The sequence below is a fragment of the Zonotrichia leucophrys genome, chromosome 18, assembly GCF_028769735.1.
Source record: "Zonotrichia leucophrys gambelii isolate GWCS_2022_RI chromosome 18, RI_Zleu_2.0, whole genome shotgun sequence".
Classification (NCBI taxonomy): domain Eukaryota; kingdom Metazoa; phylum Chordata; class Aves; order Passeriformes; family Passerellidae; genus Zonotrichia; species Zonotrichia leucophrys.
In genome coordinates this window covers 8508679-8529884 of record NC_088187.1, presented here as the reverse complement: position 1 = coordinate 8529884, position 21206 = coordinate 8508679, and the positions used below count along the sequence as shown (strand labels likewise).

At 41.6% G+C, this 21206-nt stretch overlaps 1 protein-coding gene across 7 annotated transcripts in view; it reads left to right on the top strand.

The window, feature by feature from the left end:
- The window catches only part of PECAM1 (platelet and endothelial cell adhesion molecule 1), a 30694-nt gene that overhangs the window by 3016 nt on the left and 6472 nt on the right, over window positions 1–21206 (top strand). For 4 of the 7 annotated variants that reach the window (XM_064728721.1, XM_064728723.1, XM_064728722.1 and 1 more), the window contains exons 5-13: window positions 21–290; window positions 666–926; window positions 1808–2089; window positions 3929–4210; window positions 4633–4740; window positions 5638–5665; window positions 9110–9180; window positions 9842–9898; window positions 11152–11220. In XM_064728721.1, the coding sequence (XP_064584791.1) occupies window positions 21–290; window positions 666–926; window positions 1808–2089; window positions 3929–4210; window positions 4633–4740; window positions 5638–5665; window positions 9110–9180; window positions 9842–9898; window positions 11152–11220 (1428 nt within the window). Of the gene's footprint in view, window positions 1–20; window positions 291–665; window positions 927–1807; window positions 2090–3928; window positions 4211–4632; window positions 4741–5637; window positions 5666–9109; window positions 9181–9841; window positions 9899–11151; window positions 11221–11752; window positions 11839–15482; window positions 15540–21206 lie in introns of those variants that run through there. The other 3 variants (XM_064728716.1, XM_064728717.1, XM_064728719.1) reach the window with 2 other exon arrangements.

Genomic DNA, 21206 nt, shown 5'->3' with positions numbered 1-21206 from the left:
TTATATCTGTTCTCTTGCAGAACCATTTAGAAAGCCCACTCTGATCACCAAGCCCTCCAATAACCTTACAGAAGGAGACATTATAGAATTTGAATGCTCAACCGTGGCAACTGAAATGCGTGGCGTTGAAATCATCTTCCAGAAAAACAGAACAATACTGAACAGTATACGAGATAAGGGAACTCTGAAATACTCTACATTAGCTACTCAAGAGGACAGTGGTGAATACCTGTGTAAGGTGGAGCAAGGAGCAGTGTCTAAAACCACCAAACTGAATGTCTTTGTGTCAGGTAAAACCTCTATTCATCTTACATTTTACTCAAAGTATTAATATTTAAATTTGGCAGACCTCAGGATCCAAGTGTAACCTCCAGATCCAAGAGTAAATTTTCTGTAAGTTAAAGGCTAGTTAGATTTTCGATTCTGATTTTTGCCCACCTATACTTCCCTACTAAAATAATATCCTCAAACAACCTGTGAAAAGTGGTTTCAAGCAAATGCTAAGTTTCTATTTTCCCTGAAAATACAATAATATTAAAATAACACAATTTTTTGGTCCCAAATTATAAACTATCAGTATGTCCTTCATTCTATATACTTTGAGATAAGTAGTCATATTCTTCCAGGCTCATTTTGAATGAATCAGCTCTCTTTTTATCTTGCAGAATTATTTCCCAGACCAACACTATCTGCTTCTATGACTCAGTTGGATGAAAATAAAGATTTAATTTTGAACTGCAGCATTAATGGTTCACGGAAAGCCAACTTCTCTATCCTACGGAAAAGTTCCAGTGGAGACATCCTGCTGAAAAGATCTAGAATCTTAGCAATTAAAGTTAATGTGAATGATACTGGATCTTACACCTGCAAAGCTGAAGTAAAAGGAATAGTCAAGGAGAGCAAACCTGTAAGGATAAGTGTTTATGGTGAGTTGACACAGAACCACCAGGGTGGGGGAAGGAGCTAAAGCAGAAGCTTTTAAATAAGGACATCAGTTTACAGAATCTGGTCCATGAACTAGCAGGGTGTGTTAGTTCTTACAACATGAATTTCTGTGGGATGGGCTTTAGCTGCAGAGGATTTGGTGTATTGTGATATAATCAAGTCATACTTTCCAGGGCTGGCCCTCAGAGAAGGGAGTTGGAGTGGCTTCCTGCTGGTCCCTGGGTTCTGCTGGGGACCAGATAAACTCCCATTCACTACCATTTGCAGGAGCCAGGAATGTTCTGCAAAACCTTCACTCTGATCTGAAGCTCTGTCAGTGCCTGCCTTGAATCCCTGCCCCTCCAGGCAGAAAGCCAGGAGAGCCAGAGCTCATCTGGTTGGCTCTGCTCTAGAAAAGCCAAGGGTTTATTGGTTTATCAAGCACAGCCCCCTCCCCAGCTCAGAACACTCCAGTGCCCTTCCCTGTCATGGAGAGGCACTGTGGTTCTCCAGTCTGTCCCAGGCATGACCTGCATTGTTCACTGTGCTCCTCCTGAGGGGAGCTGTGCAATCTCAATCTTGTTCCTTGGGTCAGAACTGCTTTAGGAGTGGGATGATCCACAGCTGTGTCACTGAGCCTTTCCTTGTTTTGCTTCATATTGTTCCTGTATGCTGCTTTATTCAAAGTCACATATGTTCTATTATCTTTGCTATTGATTTGTTCAAATCCCCCATTTCCATTCTATCAATGAGGAAGAGCTTCCCAATATAGACTGTGTCTGCAAACTAGCTAAATATTGTATATTTATCTTTTCTACAAAATAATATTGTTTTTTGGCCTTATGCAGTGTAATTTGCAACAAATTTTTTATTCACCTTTTAGCTCCAGTCTCCAAGCCAACTCTTTCTGTTGTCAGTGGCTCACCAGAGGTGGTATTAGGGAAGCCTCTACAATTAATCTGCCATTCAGTGATGGGAACACCACCAATAACATTCACATTCTACAAAGGGGATGAAATTAAGAAAAATGTAACTAATGACACATTTGCTACATTCCTGGATGAAGATATTGGACTAAATGACAATGGAGGGTACAAATGTGATGCTAGAAACAATCACTCCAGTGGTGTGAAAACTAGCAATATTCTAAATGTCACAGTGATAGGTAAGTCTGTTTAGTTCTTCTTGTTGTTGTCTAATGTAATATTTAGATTTTTGAAACTGTAGCAGCAAGTGGTGGACTAAGAAAAATGGATGTGAAATGTTTGCAAGTTCTTGCTCACTTGAGGTAAAATATTTGCCTATCACAGCAAAGTAGTCCAGGACCAGAGCAGAAGTCAATTCTTGATCTTGGAAAAAGAAGAGCTAATTTCTCTCTACCAAGGAGTTTTCAGCTTTGCATCCTGGTTTAAACCCAAATTGTGTTGGTCTTAATAAGATAAACTTGTGGTTAATAGTCTGTTTTCCGAGTTTTGACACTCAGTTATGTATGACTGGAACAGATAAATGCAGAATTGTTGCATTTCTTTTGAGTCAGTTGGATTATTGCACGCTCTCCATTTGCTTTTTAATACAGTATTTGCATTCACCCAGACTACAGCACCTTAGGACTCACCTTAAATTCATCAGTTCCACTGTTTACTAACAGTAGAGAGAAGCTGAATGATAAAATTCTGAAGAGTTTTATCTAGGGAGATTTAAAGTCAAGGTATTTTGAAATCACAATGTACAAATAAACAAACACAAAGCATAGTTTTAGTCCATTAACAAGTGGGTATTTCTTTGCTGGAACTGGTGTATCCCAGGTGTCAGAGCTGTGGTTTGGGATATGTTGTGACACTGTTTAGAAGTTCTCAGGAGAAGGTCATTGTTTGGAGCCTTGTTAGCCAGTCTTCCACAGTCCCTCACTGGTGAGGTGGTGGCTTCAGATTCTCTGTATTCTGTCCTTTCTGTCTGTAGCAGATGTGGAAAAGGACTTGTTTTCCAGAGCAATTCCCTCTGTCAGGGGCTCAGTCATAGTAACCCATGTCTTCTATCTAAATCCACTTCCTAATACAAATACAGCTTCCATGACCACCATCTTTTCATGTCAAATCTGGTTTCCTTCCTCTGCTTCTGTACCAGTGTTGCCTTAATGATTCCTTCTTTATATCTGCCTCCTGTTATCCATAGCTCTTCCCCAAACACATTTATAATATTTCCAGAGTATTTTTCTTTGAGAATTTTAGCAAAACATGCTTCATATCCCAAACATTTTGCAAAGCTGCTGACATTCTGCATGTCTTGCATCACAAAATGTGTGTCCATTTTCTCCTCCTGTAATTACAAAGGCTGAAGCTCATCTGCTGCTAGGCTAGTCCTGTGTATGCTCATATGCTTCATTTGTAAACCAGCAGACTTAAAACCATGGTTTGGCTATGCATATTCTTACAACTTCTTCACATGCAAACTAACTTCTGTCCTTGTGTTTGCTATATTCTGTAACCATTGAAATTTGGGATTTGCTTTTGGAGAACTCGGTTTGTTATCTCCTGACACCCTCTATTGTATATTAGAAGCTACAAGAACACACTTACCACAGAGTTAGCATAAACCAGCATAACTCTACATAACTCTGAAAGCAAAACTACATAAATTGCACCATAGTTATTTAAACAATGGAACTGCTGAGTGTATTATTTCTGGAAACGAAATCATTTGTAGGCAGGGGCCAGAGGGGCATCCAAAGGATTTTAAGGAAAGAGACTGACTGACCTCTCTGGAATGGATATAATTTTTTCCTGTGTCTGCTTTGTTTCTTTATCATGCCCTCTCTATTTCTGGGTCTATAAAAATATTTACTAGAGGATGCTGTCTGGCAGAGACTGTTCAGAAAGATTAATACTGTGCATTCAGTCTCTGTTTAACTAAGCATTAAAGCAAGCATTTCTACACTACAATATTTTGTCATCAAAGTTATTTCTAATAGTGCTAATATTTGTTTTCTTTGTGCCTTCCTCTGTAGTACCAATCAGGAGTGCCAGTTTGGGCAGTGTTCCGTATGGAGAAGTAGAAGTTGGCAGTGATACTGCTTTCCTCTGCTCTGTGAAGGAAGGATCTTGGCCAATTCACTTCAAGATTTTTAAAAAAACTGATCAGGAAGAACTTCTATATGAAGCAAGGGAATATTCAGACAGAACCATATGGCACAAGAAAACAATGAAGAGGAGGGACACAGGGACCTATTATTGCATGGCCTCGAACCGAGCCAGCGTGGACGTGAGGAGCCGTCCAATAACCATCAGTGGTGAGCTCATTAATGATAAACTGCCAGTTCTGTCACCTTCACAGGTGATTTGAGATGTTCCTCAATGTAACTCCCTTACTGGAGTGGTTAATGCCACCTTACTGGTGGTTTTTGTGCCAGAAGTTAAACAGGAAGATGTCTTTATAAACAGAGATTGTCCAGTTTATATAGAAAAATTAAGGGGGTGCCCAAAAGCCAAAGGAGCAAGATGCAAACTAAAACCAAGCTGTTGATCACAAGCTTGAGCTTTTGGTCACAAAGGAGAGGCTCACTAGAGAACTTGGCACACAAGCCTCTTCCAAGATCTTCCTTAGTGTGTAAGAAGGCTGATGTGTAGTAAAATGAAAGGTCAGGAACTACAGAATTTGGTAGTGTTGACCTGTCACTAACTGCTCTCTTAAACATGTTTTTCTTATTTGCAGTCATCTTAGCAGCTTGGCAGAAAGGAGTCATTGCTGCATTTGTCCTGACAGCCCTGGCAGGAGCAGGAGCAGTCGTTTTGTGGTGGTTTTTGCGTAAGAAGAAAAAGGGTAATGATGTCCCCCCTCTCTTTGTTTTGGGACAAATGTATCACAGTTGAACTTGCATTTGTCTCAGCAGCAAAGGCTTGTGGGGGTGAGGCTTCAGAGATGACTAAACACAATTAAAAGAATCTACTGAAAATGCTAGGTGACTCAAATTATGCTGCAAATGTGCTGAAGCTTTCCAAGCATATTGGGCAAAACATGTAACTAATAGTGCTGGGCAGGCCCTAGGGAAGCAAAGTTTATAAAATAGGCCAGAATTACACTGTTCCCATGTAGTCCTAGGTCTGAAATTCAGCCTCAGGCAATGTAGAGGCAGACAGGGCCTGAGGAGTTTTCTGATCCATTATAGAGGTATAAAAATTTGATTTGGGGTCCCAACTCAGGTGTAATTGATCTACCTCTCTAGTCCTCATGAAGGAAACTTAGACTATTAATTTATGGGATTATGTTTTTTTCTTCCACTCTGTAATACAATTTCATTGAGGGATTTGTCTTTTATTGTTAAGGTATTTTTTTTAGGTCTTGTTATTTCAGAAAATAAGTAAATCTGATTGATCCTCTGATGTCCTGTACATAGCAAATTGTTTGGGAAAATTTGGAGCATTTGGATGTCCCAGATTGCTTAAATTGGCTAGGTTAAAATCTAGGGATTTGGGATCTAGGGTTTTCTATGAAAGAGAGATTTAAGGGACCTGGGAGATAAACAAGATATTAGGTAATTAATATAATTAATATAATAATTAATAAGGTAAACAAGATGTGAGGTAATTAATTTTGTGATAGCCAGGAGAAACTACTCTGACAGGAGTAGACAATCACTATATTTTTGAGTTTAATTTTTACTTTTAAATTCTTCACTTGTGCAACCTATTAATAGAAATTTTGTTTTTCTCTGTCAAGCTAAAGGACCATCCATGGAGATGTCTGGGTAAGATGCCTCCCTGTCTGGGTTTCAGCTGGGATAGAGTTAATTTTCCTCTTAGTAGCTGGTACAGTGCTGTGTTTTGCATTTGGTGTGAGAATGCTGTTGATAACCCTGCTGTTTAGTTAAGCAGTGCTTACACTGAGTCAAGGACTTTTCAGTTTCCCATGCTCTGCCAGTGAGCAGGGGCACAAGAAGCCAGGCAGGATGGTGGCCTGGACAGTTGACCCAACCTGTCAAAGGGATCTTCCACACCACAGAGTGTCATTGCCAGGAGAGAAACTGGGGGAATTGTCTGGGAGGCACTGGTCAGGGCTCAGGGCTGGGCTGGGCATCAGTCAGCAGGTGCTGAGCAATTGTATTGAGCATCACTTGTTTTTCCTGAGTTTTACTCCTCTCTCTCTCTCTCCTTCTATTATTATTATTTTTACTACTATTATTATTACTATTACTATTTTATTATTATTATATTTTACTTTATTTCAATCATTAAACTGTTCTTATCTCAACTGTTCTTACCTGGGTTTTACCTTTTTCCAATCCTTCTCCTTGTCCCGGTGGGGGTGGGGTGGGTGAGGGAGGGTGCTTAGTTACCAGCTGGGTTAAACCACAGCAGCTCTTTTGGCACCCAACGTGGGACTCGAAGTTAACAACAGATCTGGCCAGTGCATGTTGAAACAAGTTTGTTACAAGCATTCCTTGTGGTTTAATAACCACTGGTCACCGTGTTGATTTGTTTGCTCTCAAACAAATTTGTGTTCTCCAACACGTTGCTTGCACTACTGCCCCCTGTTGTGTTTGTTCCCTTCGGGGCAGGGCTCGGGTGTTGTTTTAACTCACCTGGTCGGGTCTCAGCGCTGCCATCACCTGTGCGTGGGGAGACACCTGTTGGGAATTATTCACAATTACATCTTTTACCCGACTCCTCGGACAGCCAGCTTATGGAGGAGAGACATCTTCCCACAGCCTCCCTTTCTTCTCCAGAGCATTTGAGAATTAGGAAAATTTTGATTACACTTGGGATGTTGGAACCAGCATGGTCCTATTGGTAGGAAGCAGCAAGTGGCTGAATGTGGTTCAGCTCTTGTTTAGGGTCAAAAAATTATTTGCAGCTACTGCAACCCCCTGAACAGGCCCAGTGGGCACTCCAACTCCAGTAATCACAGACACTGTGGTTGCTCACCCCAGGGGTGGGTGATGCAGCTGAACCAGAGGACCAAGCCCTGTCTGTAGCAGTTGCCCCTTAAAAAAGGAAGAGAAATGCTCAGGAAAGATGGCTCATTTAGTAAAGAAGGACAGAGCAGGGTCATAACAAGAACAGGAGGAAGAGGCAGAACAAGAAGCACCCGATCCCTATCCCTGAGTGAGCTGCAGGATATGCAAAAGGATTTCAGCCATCATCCAGGCGAGCCCATTATCACCTGGATGCTCAGATGCTGGGATAATGGGGCTGGTGGTGTGGAATTAGGGAGTAGGGAAGCCAAGCAGCTGTGATCACTTTCTAGGGAAGGGTGAATTGACAAGGTGATTGGAAGAGTACCACAAGTCCTCAGCCTTTGGAAGCAGCTCTTGTCAAGGAAAGGGATTTCTTCAAGGAAGATGTTCTGTTTCACCCAGGGAATGACCATAATGGAGAGAGTTATTCAGTACAGCAGAGAACTAGCCATGCTTAGAGGTAGATAATTTATTATGACCCAAACAACACATGGTCACTCACAGATCCAGAGGAAGCCTGATGTGCACACACCAAGTACCAGAAACGTGTACACCAGAGTGCATCATCCAACAGCTCACTGGCACTGCTGTCTGGAGACACAAACAGGCACCAGTGGTGGAGGCAGGGGCTCCCCAGCTCTTGCAGTACACAGAAAGATCTCTTCCTCCCTTGTCCCTGCTGTGGAGAAACCAGTTGAGCAGCTGCAAGAGGATCTGGATTGCACTCCCCACACGCACAGTCCGGAATCTCAGCTGGTGACAGAAAGTGTTGTTTGGTCAAGGGAGGATATTGAGGGCACACACCAGGGGAGACCCTGGCTTTTTCTTCAGGCCTACAGAGACAACATGAGGCAGTGGGATAGAATTCTACTTCAGGCCTACATGAATTACAAGGAAGAACAATCACAAGAGGGGTTCTCCCAGGAAAGCTGCCGCTGGGGTCTGCAGTGGGCAGTTCCTCAGACAGAGTGGAAGGGCTGATCTTATTCCTGATCCTATGGAAAGGAGGTCAGCTCCCTTTTCACAAGAATCAAGTTGCATAAACCTATGAGCAAGACTAAAGGGACTCTGCCTGCAGCCCTGTGGAAGGAGGGACAGCCTTGCTCCCTGGGCTGTGTGGATCACGTGGGCCCTCACGTCAGCCCCCCAGGAGTATAAGGCTGCAGCAGACACGGGTGCACAGTGTACCCTGATGTTATCAGGCTGTGAAGGGACAGAAACCACTTCTGTTTCTGGAGGGGGATTGCAAGAGCTGACTGCTGGAGGCTGAAATCAGCCTGACTGGGAATCAGAAGCCCCCACTGGGACTGGCCCAGACGTTCCATGGGCATAGACTATCTCAGGAGTGGGTACTTCAAGGAGCCAGAAGAATCCTGGAGGGCTTTCAGTGTAGCAGCCTTGGAGATGGAGGAAATGAAGCAGCTGCCTGGTCCCACCTCTTGGAAGGCCTTTCTGTTGCAGGGTTACTGAAGGTTGAATAAAGCAGGTGCTGGTCACTGTCACAGCACAGCCCCGGCGGCAAAACCGCGCCGAGCCCGGGACTGCGGGAGGAGCTGCTCGCTGCTCAGGGCATCCCCTGCTTCCCTTGGCCTCTCTCTCTCTCTCTCTAATTTTCATGACTATTATTATTATTATTAACTTTATTTGAATTATTAAACTGTTCTCATCTGAATCCCTGGGGTTTATCCTTTCCCAATCCTCCTCCCCATCCCTCTGTGGCAGGGCAGGGCATGAGTGAGTGGTTGTGTGATGTTTAGCTGCCATCTGGGGTTAAACCAAACGTGCTTTATGATAGTCATGCAATATTTCTGTGTATAAAGGGCTATAAGCCTTGCTTCACGTGAATATAGCTTGTTACAGCACACACCTGCAAACAATAGATGGTTGTGCTTCATGTTCCACCTGCTAACACAACAACAGGATGAGGAAATACTCTAAAAATAGAAAAAAAGCCAGATAAGTGAAATACAAGAATGTCAGGTCTGTATCTGAATACATTTAAATATGGAATAAAATTGAAAATACAGAGGTCATAAAGAAGAATAACGTAATAGGGAACATTTTTGACCTTAAAGTTTCCTTGTGTTTATCCTAAAGCAAAATTTTGATCGGTTTCAGTGATTAAGATTATGTGGTAGCCAGCATAGACAGTGACTGATCTTTGCACAGAATCATGTTCTTGGTTTTATTGACTGGTTTTGGATAATTATATCAAATTTATGGTTTGTTTTTCAGTTCTGCCTTGACTCCAAGCTTGGCAAGTGAAAAACTAACAAGACCGCCCAGTGATGGAAACTACTATTCAGGTAGGTTATTATGCCATAAGACTGTTAGTAAATTGGTTTAATTAAACATCTATTTAAAGTTCTGGACTTCATAGTTATTGTTTGGATGGGGCCCAATGTTTTGGGAATACAGAGGGATACCAATAACATTGTCCAAGGCATCTTCTGTCATTTTGTCTTTGTACAGTTTTTATGAGCACGTCTTACACAGATTGGTTTATAAGTCTGACACTTCTCCCAGGCAATCAATTGACAATATCACAGATGGAGAAATCATGGTAAAAGAAAATTACTTTCTGCTTTTGACACAGCTGCCAGAAAATTATTTCAGAGAGGAAATTTGAGCTGTGGCCCCAAATCACATCATGTGGTGTAACCACAGTATAGGGATGTTAATTTGCCTGGGCACCTTTCATTGCAGGACCTCAGTGCACTTGGTAATGACAGGTGGATGTGATGTTTAGAGCACCTGACACAGATAAAGTTGCCCCTTGGGTGTTTGTTAGCTGATTATTTAAAAAGCCACATTCTTCCCACCTGAATGTCTTAGTGGGAATCTAAAAGTAGAATGTGTTATATAGAAATACAGATAATGACAGTAGGAATTGCAGCTGTGTAACTCATTTATTTCATTGGTTACAATAAATACTTTGTCAGCTCAACTTTGGCTTTCATGTTTTAGGATCAGGTTACATTGAAGATAATGAAAACCACATGAAATCAACAGATGAGAGTAAAGGTAATTCCATACCTAAACAATAGATTTTTAAATTATCTTATAATTGAAAGTCTTGATGTTTTCTAATGGCAGTAGTGAGTAGTAATGATAGGGCCATCCCTTCTTTCCCATGTCCAAAATGACACCAATAGGACCCTTTTATCAATTGCCTCATGCAGTGTAATAAGCTGTGCTGGATCCCAGGCCATCTAATGATGGGTGGTATAAAAATACAACTTATACTCAAAATATTAAGTTCTATATACAAATATTCTGATTTGTTTAAAAAACAAAGTTTTTCTACAGATTTCTGCTTCTTTTACTTCTCTGTAATTTCTTCACTTCTCTGGATCTTGAAATAGCTAAGAATTAAATCTAAAAATAACCTGAATATCTGAATAAAATAATCTGCCAAATCTGTTCTGCAGGATTTCAGTGTGAATGAATGCTGTGGTTCCTTCCAGCTCTTACAGAAATGTGGTAGAAAACGATCCCCACCCCACCCTAAAAACAGAGTAGAAAGCAGCAGCTGTTTCTGTGTCTGCTGTACCCAGGTAGCCAGTTCCTGTCAGCCCTGGCCCTATAAGTCAGATGTCAGATCTTTGCCAGGCTTGCTGAGGGTGTTGTGGCACAGAAGCATTCTGAGGAGGAAAGTGGATTCCATTCCAAATGGTTTGTGTGGGGCGTGGAGAAAGCTTAGGAGGAAAATGCTGAAATGGGCAAATTGGCAAAGCAGAAATTTGGAGAATGAGAGGTGATGAGGGAGGCCATGAAAGACAAAGATGGCTTGAAATGTGGGGAAAATGGAGAATGGGAAATGTCCTGCCATAGCAACCACAGAAAACAAGAAAGTAATGGCAGGGAGAGGAAGGGAAGAGCAGCTGGAGCAGGAATATGGGAGAAGCTCTGGTAATTCCCTGCTCTATTTTGTGTTGTGCCACTTTTGAAGGTGTTACATTGCAAGTAACAGTTTTAGGCACAATTTGCATGTCCCACAGCTTCAGAAATCTGCCTTTAGCTGGTCTTTTGCCCTTTGGAGTGGGATGGCCTTGAGGAATGGGCTGGCCTTACAACTTAGCAGAGTAACTCCCATGTGCCATCAGCGGGGCCTGGTCCTGCACTATCACACACCTGGGATTTGTCCAATAATTTCAGAAAATAAGTAAATCTGATTTATCCTGTGATATCCTGTACATAGCATCAGGATCAGGCCCACAGCTCAAACAAAGCATGCAGTCCTACAAAGAAACATCTTCTTGATATTTTTGGGGCAGGACCTGACCTTGAGAGTGCTGAGGTGGATTACACTGAAGTCGAAGTCTCCACGCTTGATCCTCACAGAGGTAATGAACTCTCCAGCCTCTCTGGGTTATTTTTGGGAGCAGCTCTGGGGCTGCTGCTGCTCCCTCACACGGGCCTGGTTTGGCACCTGGGGATGCCAGGGCTGTGCTTTGTGTGCTGAGTCTCCTGCCAGGAGTGCTTCTGAACCTGGCTGATGCTGTGGCTCCTGTGCTGCTGTTCCTGCAGCTCTTCCCCTGGGATCATTCCCATTTACAGGAGGGCTGTGTGGAGCAAGGCTCCCAGCTGGAGCTGTGGCAGCCTGCTGTGAAATATCCATGTTAAAGAGACCAAATTCACTGAGAGCAACTTGAGGTTGCCACAGGGTAAGGTAATGGGGAGAACAGAAACCAGTGGAATTTCCTCCTTTGTAAAGGAACTGGTTCAAGGGTCAAAGCTGTAATTCACTTGTGATGGAGAAGGGAGACCAGTGTTGATTTAGTCTGGTGAGGCTTGGAGACCATCCTGGATTTTGTGGCACCTTAAACAGAGAAATGAGATATTGATGCCCAGACAACTTTGTCCTCCTCCCTGCAGTAACCAGACCTCAGAGCGTGGGGCTGAGGTACGTGTCTGCAGCCTTGAAGGAGAAATAGCCATGGAAATTTATTCACTACTCAAATGCCCACTTCAATCATTCTGTGTCATCTGGAGAACTCCAATGCCATTATGGCCTTGTGTTGAAAGCTGCTAGACCTTTCAGAAATTTGCAAAGAGCTCCAAGTTGGTTAAAGTGAATAAACGCTGCAAGAGAAGTTTATGCTCTGCTCTTGCTTCTTTGCTTCAGCTGAATGAGAAGCAGACTGAGGAAGAAATGGATAAATTTCCTCCTTCCTGGTAGGAAGGACTAGTCACTTATTGCAGAGACCAAAGACATGATTGTTTAGCTGGTGGCACAGATGTTTGGGCAAGAGTGCTCACTCTTCAGGCTTGGCAGCCAAGCCCTCCCGGAACAGCCAGTCCTCCTGTGCTTTGTGTTTTCACTTCCTCCTATCATTCATCACAGAGTCTCTCTTCCCTGGGTTTGAAGCAGGCTATTTACCCACCCCTGCTAAATTCTGCACTGAAGGACAGAGTTGTTGTATTCTTCTTCAGAATTGGGCTCATAATTGTTCCAACTGTTTCTGAGTGTGCACTACAATTCCACAATGGTGTGCACACCATTCTACAATGGTGTAGAACAGTAAGATATGATAGTGCATTATTTAATTAAAAAGCCCTGTTAAATTCAAGATCAACACCTATAAAAACAACATTTTCATCCATTCTTGCTATATAACACTATTCCTGTATATCAGACTAAGTAATAAGGTAGTATCTATGCTCTGTAGATAGAACCCCATTAAACCACAGAATAATGTTTACCAAGGTTTGTAAATGAGATCAGATGATTTTAATTGAGTGCTGCCTCATGCTACAGACCTATGCATGGCACACAGAACACTGACAGATTCTGTAATTCTGAGCTGTGCTGGAGTGTACAGAGATATGAACAGTTCCCTGATTGATTTCCTTTGTTGCCCCAGGACACAGTGGAGTGCTTTGGTTATAGAAATGGAAACTGCACTGAAAGTATTTAGTGTGTTCCTCCCTGAGAGCATCCTGAGGATGCTGCTGAAATACAGTTAAATAGAAGAAGTTGGATGAAACCAAGTTATCTCTTGAGCTCTGCACTGCCTATCACAATGAAAACAGGATGAGATTTATTCTTGGGAAAAGAGAAGCAAAGCCAAGTTTCTTAATATTCCTGTGTAATAATCATGTACACCCAGAGAGAGAATTTGGCCACAGGGCTGCTGCTGATACTTCTGTTACGTTGATGTTATTGTAAGGTTTTGTTCCCAGTCATAATATTCTTTCATGTCTGTGTGTGGGTATGACCAGCCCTTCCTAGGGAACACAACCTTCAGGTTATCACCTTGCTCCAAATCCCTTTTCCCTCTTCTGATTCCTCCTATTTTCTGAAGGAAGACAAAGCAAATCACATTTCCCTTTTCTCTGGGCTCATTGCTCATCCAGCAGCTACACAGAGTCTGACTCCTTCTGCCTTTTGAGGAACTGCAGATTTCTTTGATCTCTCTGGCCTAACCTCAATTGAATTTATCTTTCCAATCATTTGTTCCTCCTGCCACTGCTGTCAATGTCAATACTAATGTTCTCAGGAGCAGGAGAGTCATATTTTGTGTACTGTGAAAGGCTGCTGCAATAAATGCTGCAGTATCTAAGCTGTAGCAGTTGCCTTTTTGTCACTTCTGGGAATTGGGATTGATTGAATGTCACTTCAAACAAAGTTGAAATTACTGTAGAAGGGTGAACACCTTGTCTTTATCAGTAAAGAATTACTTACATTTGAAAACACTGTTTTACCCTGTTTTTCAAGTAATGTCTGAGCTATCTGTTAATTTCTGGAATACTTTTATCTGGAATTATTAAATTCTTACTAATTCTTACTAATACTTACTAAGTTGGTATGCTTGACAAAAATACAGTGCATGTCTTTTCTAAAGCTTAGCTGAGAAAAAAGATGGCAAGGTGATTTAAACCCTTTATTGGGAATCTGAGCAGAACCAAAAGCAGGGGCTAAAGTCAGATTAGGAAATATCCCTGAAGTGACAAGGCAGAAACTGCTAAGTATGGCTGAGTAAGAATGTTCTCCTTATTTTACTTTTATATCTGGTTAATTATCTGCAGGGTGGCAACATTATAAAATTAGTGGGAACAAAATGTCAAATCATCCAATAATTTCTCCTGGCGCATTTTTTCAGTGCTAGAACGACTTTTGGAAGGTTGACAAAGGAAATAACATGGGCAGTGGCATTATACCACAATATAATGAAATGAGTATGATAAAAATAAAAAAGCAAACTAAGGAAATGCCTCAAACCAAGTCTTTGCACAGAGTCAAAAGGAATAGATTTAGGACTGTTACCTGCTACAAAAGAGTCCTAAAGAAATGAGTTACCTTTGATTAAAATTCCAAGAAGATTAATTCTTATTTCACTAGAAACTGAATGGATCATTTAAGCAGTAGTCTGTAAGCATTTGAAATATGCCTTGAGATCTTCAAATTATTTTGCAAAGCAAGTTCATGCCAAAGCTGCAAGTTTGAAAGCTGTGATTAGACACTTGGGGAAGTGTGGCTGCTGTTGTTTAAATTAATAGCAGTTTTGCAACTCCATTCTGATGTGTTAGCTCACAGCATTTAAAGGATGCTGAACAGAATTTAAAAACCAAAAATTAATTGAATTAGCTTTGGGAAATCAGAATGTGGTGCCAGAGACACTTGGGTTGTTCAGAACAGTAACAGTCCTGATAGATTTGCAGTCTGAGTCTGAAAATCAGTATGTCTGAATTCTTTAAAGATTGGGGATTTTTAATAGCTAAAGCACAGGATTCTGTATCCAGAAATTAATTTTTTTTTTTTTTTCTGCAAAGAGGAGACAACAATGAATTTTTCTTTAAATTTAACTTTAACTAGAAAAATTTAGTTCTTGGTTTGTTGAAAGTCCACAGAAGAAAGTGATTTTCAATGCCCAGTTCTGGAGCACTTTGATTGCCCAGGGATTTTTAAACTACAGCCATACAATAAATCCAGAGATTGTTCTATTCTCCTACTGGCCAGAAGTTTATGCTGACCACAGAGAAAAGGATTCTTGCTATTTTCAGGCCTCTCTGTCCAAAAGCAGACCTTTCCCAGATAAATGGAAGCTGTGCAGTGTGAAATCTGCAAATATTCTTCTGAGACATTTCACAAAGCACAGCATTTTTTTTTTTTTTTGCCATTAAGATTTAATCAGGCCAGTTGCCAAAAGGCTTTATGGTTAGTTTTCCAAGTGATAGATCTCAGGGCTAGGATCCCCAAATCCTTAGAACAAATTGAAGAAGCTCTTCAAAGTGATCCAGAGAAACCATTCTCCAGTGGTAGAGGTCTCTGTGAAATTAAAGCAGTATTGGTTCAAGCTCAGAAGATTAAGAGAATGTTGAAGTCAAATTTAGAAAGGGAAGCAGATTTTCATCTTCTTTTTTTATATAGAAGGAGACATCCTTCTCTCAGGCCCTTACAGGCTGGTTTGGGGACGGGGTTGTACTTGCTTTTTCACACAGACTCCACAGGCTCATTGCTGCTTATGGAGCTGCTTCTTCTGAAAGTAAAAAAGTGTGTTCTGTTTGTTTAAGGAGCTTTTCATAAGGCAAACAAAACAAAAAACACACAAAAAGAAAAAAAATTAAAGAAAATATATTGATTCTGTGCCAATACATTTTCCAGCTCCTGAACAGAAGGGGACTGAAACAGTTTATAGTGAAATCAGAAAAACTAATAATGGTAAGTAAGCTAGTGATAAATTAAACACTTTAAGGAAGTGTGTGTATAGAGGTTAGGGATAAATTTCTGACTGAATATTTTATAAGATAATATTTAGACCGAATATTTAGAACATAATTGCCATAATAAAGAAGAGCTGCAAGTCACATTGGATAGGAACATACCAAAGTGCAGCTACAAAATCACAGAAGTTGATAAATTGCATGACATCCTAATGGCTCCTTACAAATCAATGGTATTAATATTTGTAATATCTACTTCATCAGCCCATTTGTGCTGGATCTGAATCAAGATCCCTGTTAGGATCCTGTTATCTCAAACTGCTCAAGAGAAACATTTGTCTCTGAACTGACCATGTTTGTCACATGCTATAAAATATTCCATTTGCTTTGGGTGTAACTCCAGCAAATGTCTGTAAAGGCCCCAACAGCCTCTCCAAGCCTTTACAGCAATGGGATCATTTCAGCAGCTCCTCTAACACAGACCTGTGTGTGGGCAGTGGCAGCTTGCTGGCAATTGCTGTCTGTAAATGTTCTGGCACTAATCAGTTCAGAGACAGTGCCTTAAAAGATTATTTTATTTCATTATTTATTTCATCATAGATTGTCAAAGTCTGAATTGGAAAGGATTTCCTCTCCTCTCTTGTGTTAGGAAGTCTAGATTTGTAAATATTAGGGGGTTGCAAGCCATTCATATTTTGTCCCCATTCAGGCTTTGTTGTGTGCCATTTTTAATTTTTGGTTGTGCTTTAAGTTTCTATTTTTTCTATAAGGCATTTCCCACCTCTGACACAATATATCTCTGGGGAATCTTTTATTGTGAGGGTCTCCATGTACTTTAGAAAACATTACTTAATTTTTCCTTGTTAGGACTTACATGGCAATTTTTATCTCCATTTTACAGCTGAATAAACAGAGAGATTAGGTCATGCATTAAGGCAAAGTGTTTAGAGAGTGACAACAGTGGCAAAGGAATTTCAGGATCCTTGGTGCCGTGCCTGTGTGGTGTACTCATTTTTCACAGCCTTGCAGTGAAAATCAGAATATCTTTCACACTTAAGAGCATGGCCAGGCATTTCATGCAGAACCACCAAGAGAAAAAACTCAGTTTATTTAGGGCTGAGCCCCAAGGCCACAAATGTTCTGAAATGTTCTCCAGTGAGTGTGAACTGGACCTATAAAAAGCTGCAGAAGCTGCTGTGTAACCCCCACCTGCTCTGCCCAGGTGTGAGGGTGACTCTCACACCACTCACCAGCCCTGCTTTTTTCAGGTACATAACAGAGGATGTAAAGTCCAGGCTGATAAAGCAGAGCTGAAATTCAAAGATCACGTAAAAGGCTGTAATACCATAAGGTGGGAACTCAGTAAAATGGGATATGATTGAAATTCTGAGCTGAATTAAGCAGAGATTCTGCAAACACCCCTGAATCTTGCAGTCCATTTGCTCTTTTAGGCATAACATTCTACAGCTTCAGTTATTCTTGGAAACACAGTGCCAGTTTATTGTTTCAATCACGTCTGTTTTTCCTGACTGATACACAGGAAAAGTGTTTCAATTAGATAAGCAGTGCATCACCCAGCAATGCAGTGCTAGCTTACAGTTAATGTATCACTACCTTGGATTTTTCATAGGCTGTGTGATTGTGAGGTGACAAAATGTAAATGCAGTGGAGAATCCCTATGAAATATTCTATTTTAATATCTATTAATATAAGCATATTAAATGATGCCAATTGTGACAGATGCTGAACATGACTAGTGGGTGCAGAAGTTGATTTACCATTCTATTCTTTGATATTTTTGAGCAAAAGCCCAGGAGTACAAGCAGCTTCAGGAAGGCAATGATTCAGACAAAGGTGTCCTTGGGGAAATCACATGAGTTTAGGAATTGGTGTCAACTACACAGTTTGACATGTTTAACCCCTGAGACCTATGTAACATTTTATTATTACTTGTTGGTAGATAACTATTGTGGTTTAATTAGAATTGAGTGCTTCATAAGCAATTTTGTCTTATGAAGGGGTTGTCTGTGCATTCCAGAAATTGTGTGCACTAGAGAGGAAGCTGAAGGACACTCAGTTGTTATGTCTGACAAGTCCTTTGTGACTGAGCTAAAACATTTTTGCTCTTCATTCTTCTGACAACTCTCACTGCTACCCCCAGCAAGGCAGATGCCATAGCAGGAACCAACTCCTGTATTTTGAGTTCTGTAGCTGTTGCTATAGAGTTTTGTTGTTATTGAGTTCTGTAGCTGTTGCTTGCTCTTATCCAAAATCTGCACCAGGAGCCCATAGTGCTGATAATGCTCTGAGCTTTCCCAGGCCTTTGGCAGTGTGCTGAGCATCTGTCATTATGATTCTTCTTTTTATTTTCCTGGTGCTGGCTATGTTATCTCCTGCTTCTGCCATCTGAGTGCCTCCACCACACTATGGATAAGACTCCTCATCCTCCCTGCTGTGCTGTTTTCCTCCTTCTGAGTGCCAGGACTCAGGAGGTGGTTTTACATTAGAGACAGACAGGAACAAACTGTCAAATGCACATTTAACTCCCAGAAGACTTGCAGGTGGTTGACTACAGTTAACTCATTTGCAGTGGGAAAAGCAGGTGATTTGTGAAATTCCATTCTAGTCAGGTATGTTTGGATTGAAAGTCAAATAATGTCAGTCTCTGGTTGGTTGGATGCTGGATTTCCTCTGCTGTAATGAGAATTTAAGGAGGATGCTGCTCACTTTGCTCTGTAAGCAACTGTGAGATAAGAAGTTGTCCTTGCATTGTTATTGAAAGATTAGTTGAATTCAGAAACACATTTGGTGTTCAGGATGTTCACACAGACATTGTTTTAAAGCCTTTTCTAGAGCAATGGGCTTACTTTAGTATTTTGCATAAAATACAAAAAACTTCAAGCCTCAGCTTTAAATCAGACCTTACATCCAAATGGCAGTTTGGGGAATGGTCAGTGAGTGCCATTCAGGTCAGTAACAGCTTTGTGTTGAAGTCCTTCAGGCTCACCAGGATGAACTGATTTCCTTAAAATCTTGCTTTCTCTGGTTGCTCTGTGAAAAGGCCAAAGCATATTGTGAGTCAGGAATACCCAGCCCAGTCCCAAAGTTGCTGCTTTTTGTCCAGAAAGAAGTGATATAGTCTAAAACTTCAGCAAAACAGGCAATTGTCCAAATCCCCAGGCTGCCAGGAGCGATAAAATGGCTCTGACCCTGCTGCCTCCTGTGGCTGTGCTGGATCCAGGCTGGCAGCTCTTCCTGAGGGAGCTCAGGATGTCTCACAGCAGTTCAGCTGCCTGGGTGGAGGCTCTTTCAGGCATGATTTATTTCCATCACACCTTTCATCCTCCCAAGGGGCAGCAGGGGCAGGAAGCCCAAGCATCTCCATGCTGGTTCTTTATCTCAGCTCCAGCCCTTCCCTCAGTGCTGATCCCAGGTTTTGGGATTGCACAGGCTTGCAGTCAGGCTCCTGTTCGTGTTGCTGAGGAGAATTAGAGCCAACTGCAGCTCACAGATTTCCTCACGTTTTTCCAGGACACTTCCTGTGGAAGATGATGTTATTGGTACATTCTTTCTCCCTCAGTGAACTCTGTCTTTGCTGTGTGTCAGACCCGAAGCTCACAGAAGCCAGTGATAAGCTTTGCACTGATTTTATGTGCACTGGACTGAGCTCACCGTGGCTAATTGCAAGATAACAATTCCCAATTTTTTATAAGAAAGTGGAAATCCAGCAAACAAAATGCAGAACCAGCCTTTATGCTGCTAAGTCTGGAAAAATGAGTTGGTCACTTTGGAAGCAATTGCAGCAGTGAGACAGGAAATTCTAAGAGTCCTACAGCAACCAACAATGTACTATGGAAAAATAAATATAGCCCAGTGGAAAGAGGCATGAGAAATCCCCTTTGCATTCACAGGGTTGGAACAAATCTATTTGAAATCAGCTCTAGCAATCAGGAAATCTGCTCAAATACTTTCCTGCTACTGAGCCTTGGGCTTAACACCTACATCTTAGCCAGAATTTCCCACTGGATCCTTTTCCAGCATAGGAAGAGCTCACAGGGTCTGGGGATTCATTGTGCTGCTCAGAACTCAGGTGTTAGGGGCACATGAGAGTTGCAGGCAGTCCAAAGCCAGGCAAATAACTTGTCCTCTCTCCAATATAAAAATTCTTTGGATCTTTGGGTTTCTGGACATATTCTAAACTAAGGCCTGGATCTGTGAGACATTGATTCCAGAGCCAAATGCTTACAACAGCTTCAGCCAAAAATCAGGCAAAGCCAGATGGTTTCAGTGAGGCACAAATATGCAGGGAGCTTCTGACCTTGCTTGAACCTGCAGAGCAGAGCTGGGTTGCGTGCATGCCCCGTGTCAGAGCTGTTCCCAAGCTGCCTGCCAAGATTCCCTGATGGAAGCTACTGCTCCAGTAAAGGCCTTGGCAGAACGCTGTGTGTGTCTGCAGCTCAGCACCTTTGCTTCAAGGTCTGACATCTTGGCTTCCACCAGGGCTGGAGGTGCCTTGGAGGTGGATTGACAATTGCAGCTGTTTAGGCACATATTCTCCTCTCCATAACCTCCAGCAGCAAGAAATGGGGGTGACAGTGTCTTAAATTCCTGCTATATTCACTCCTTTGTAAAAATGTGTTCTTTGAATTTAAAATTGCATCAGCTAGAAGCAGTACCAAGAGTTTAGATCCATCAGAAGTCCATAAAACCACCTACCTTTTTTAGACTTGGGAATATTTTAGAAATCACCAGTATCAGACCTTCAGCTCTGATTCCTTTCACAAAACATGGAGCTTTTTCTGTGTGTCTAGAATCCAGCATTTCTCAATTCCCCAGTTTTGGCAGTAAGGGAAAACAAGGTGTTATGAAAAATCTGTCAGTTCTACAGTAAAACTAGTCAAAAAGTAAAACCGCCTCTTTTTTTTTAAATTATTTATTTTTTAAAACAAAAATTAAATAAAAAAGATTGTGAAAAGATTGACATGCTAAAGAATTATTGAAGTCGGAGGGAGAAGACCCATCTTTCCTTGATCAGCATCGACTCCGTTTATTCACTCAATCAGTCACTTTTTATAACTGTGTTAATTAAGTTCATGCATATTGCAAACCCGAGCTCACAATAGGTCAGAGATAACACACCAACCCCTCCTTTTGTTTCCAATACCAAGATTTGGGTTCTCAAAACTTATTTTACTTTCCCAAAACAGCCAAAGATAGAATATCTACTTGTTATGAGAAAGCTGCCTGAGAACTCTGGTGTGCAAGGTTCTCAAGGCCTTCATGTTGGTCACTTTTACTTGTAATTAAAAACAACCTGAGAACTTCTACTGTGAGAATTTTACTCCTCACAGCTGCCTTCTAAGCCATTTCTGAAAAAATCTCCAACAAAGAATCAGCAAAAGCACTGTGTCATTGTGCCTTTATCAGTGGCTGCCCTGAGTGGTACCTGTAGAAATCAGCCAGGCTCCCACAGCACTTCCCTGACACAGAGTGTGACATTTCCTGGCAGGGCTGTGACACTCAGCTAGAAAGCCCCAGGGGCTGGAAGTGGGTGACAGGTAACAAGGAGGCAGCATCACTGGCACTGTGACCTCCAAGCCTGGGTAGCCAACATCCCCTTGTTTGAAGTCTGGAATTTACACAAAATTTCTCATTTCCTCCTTCC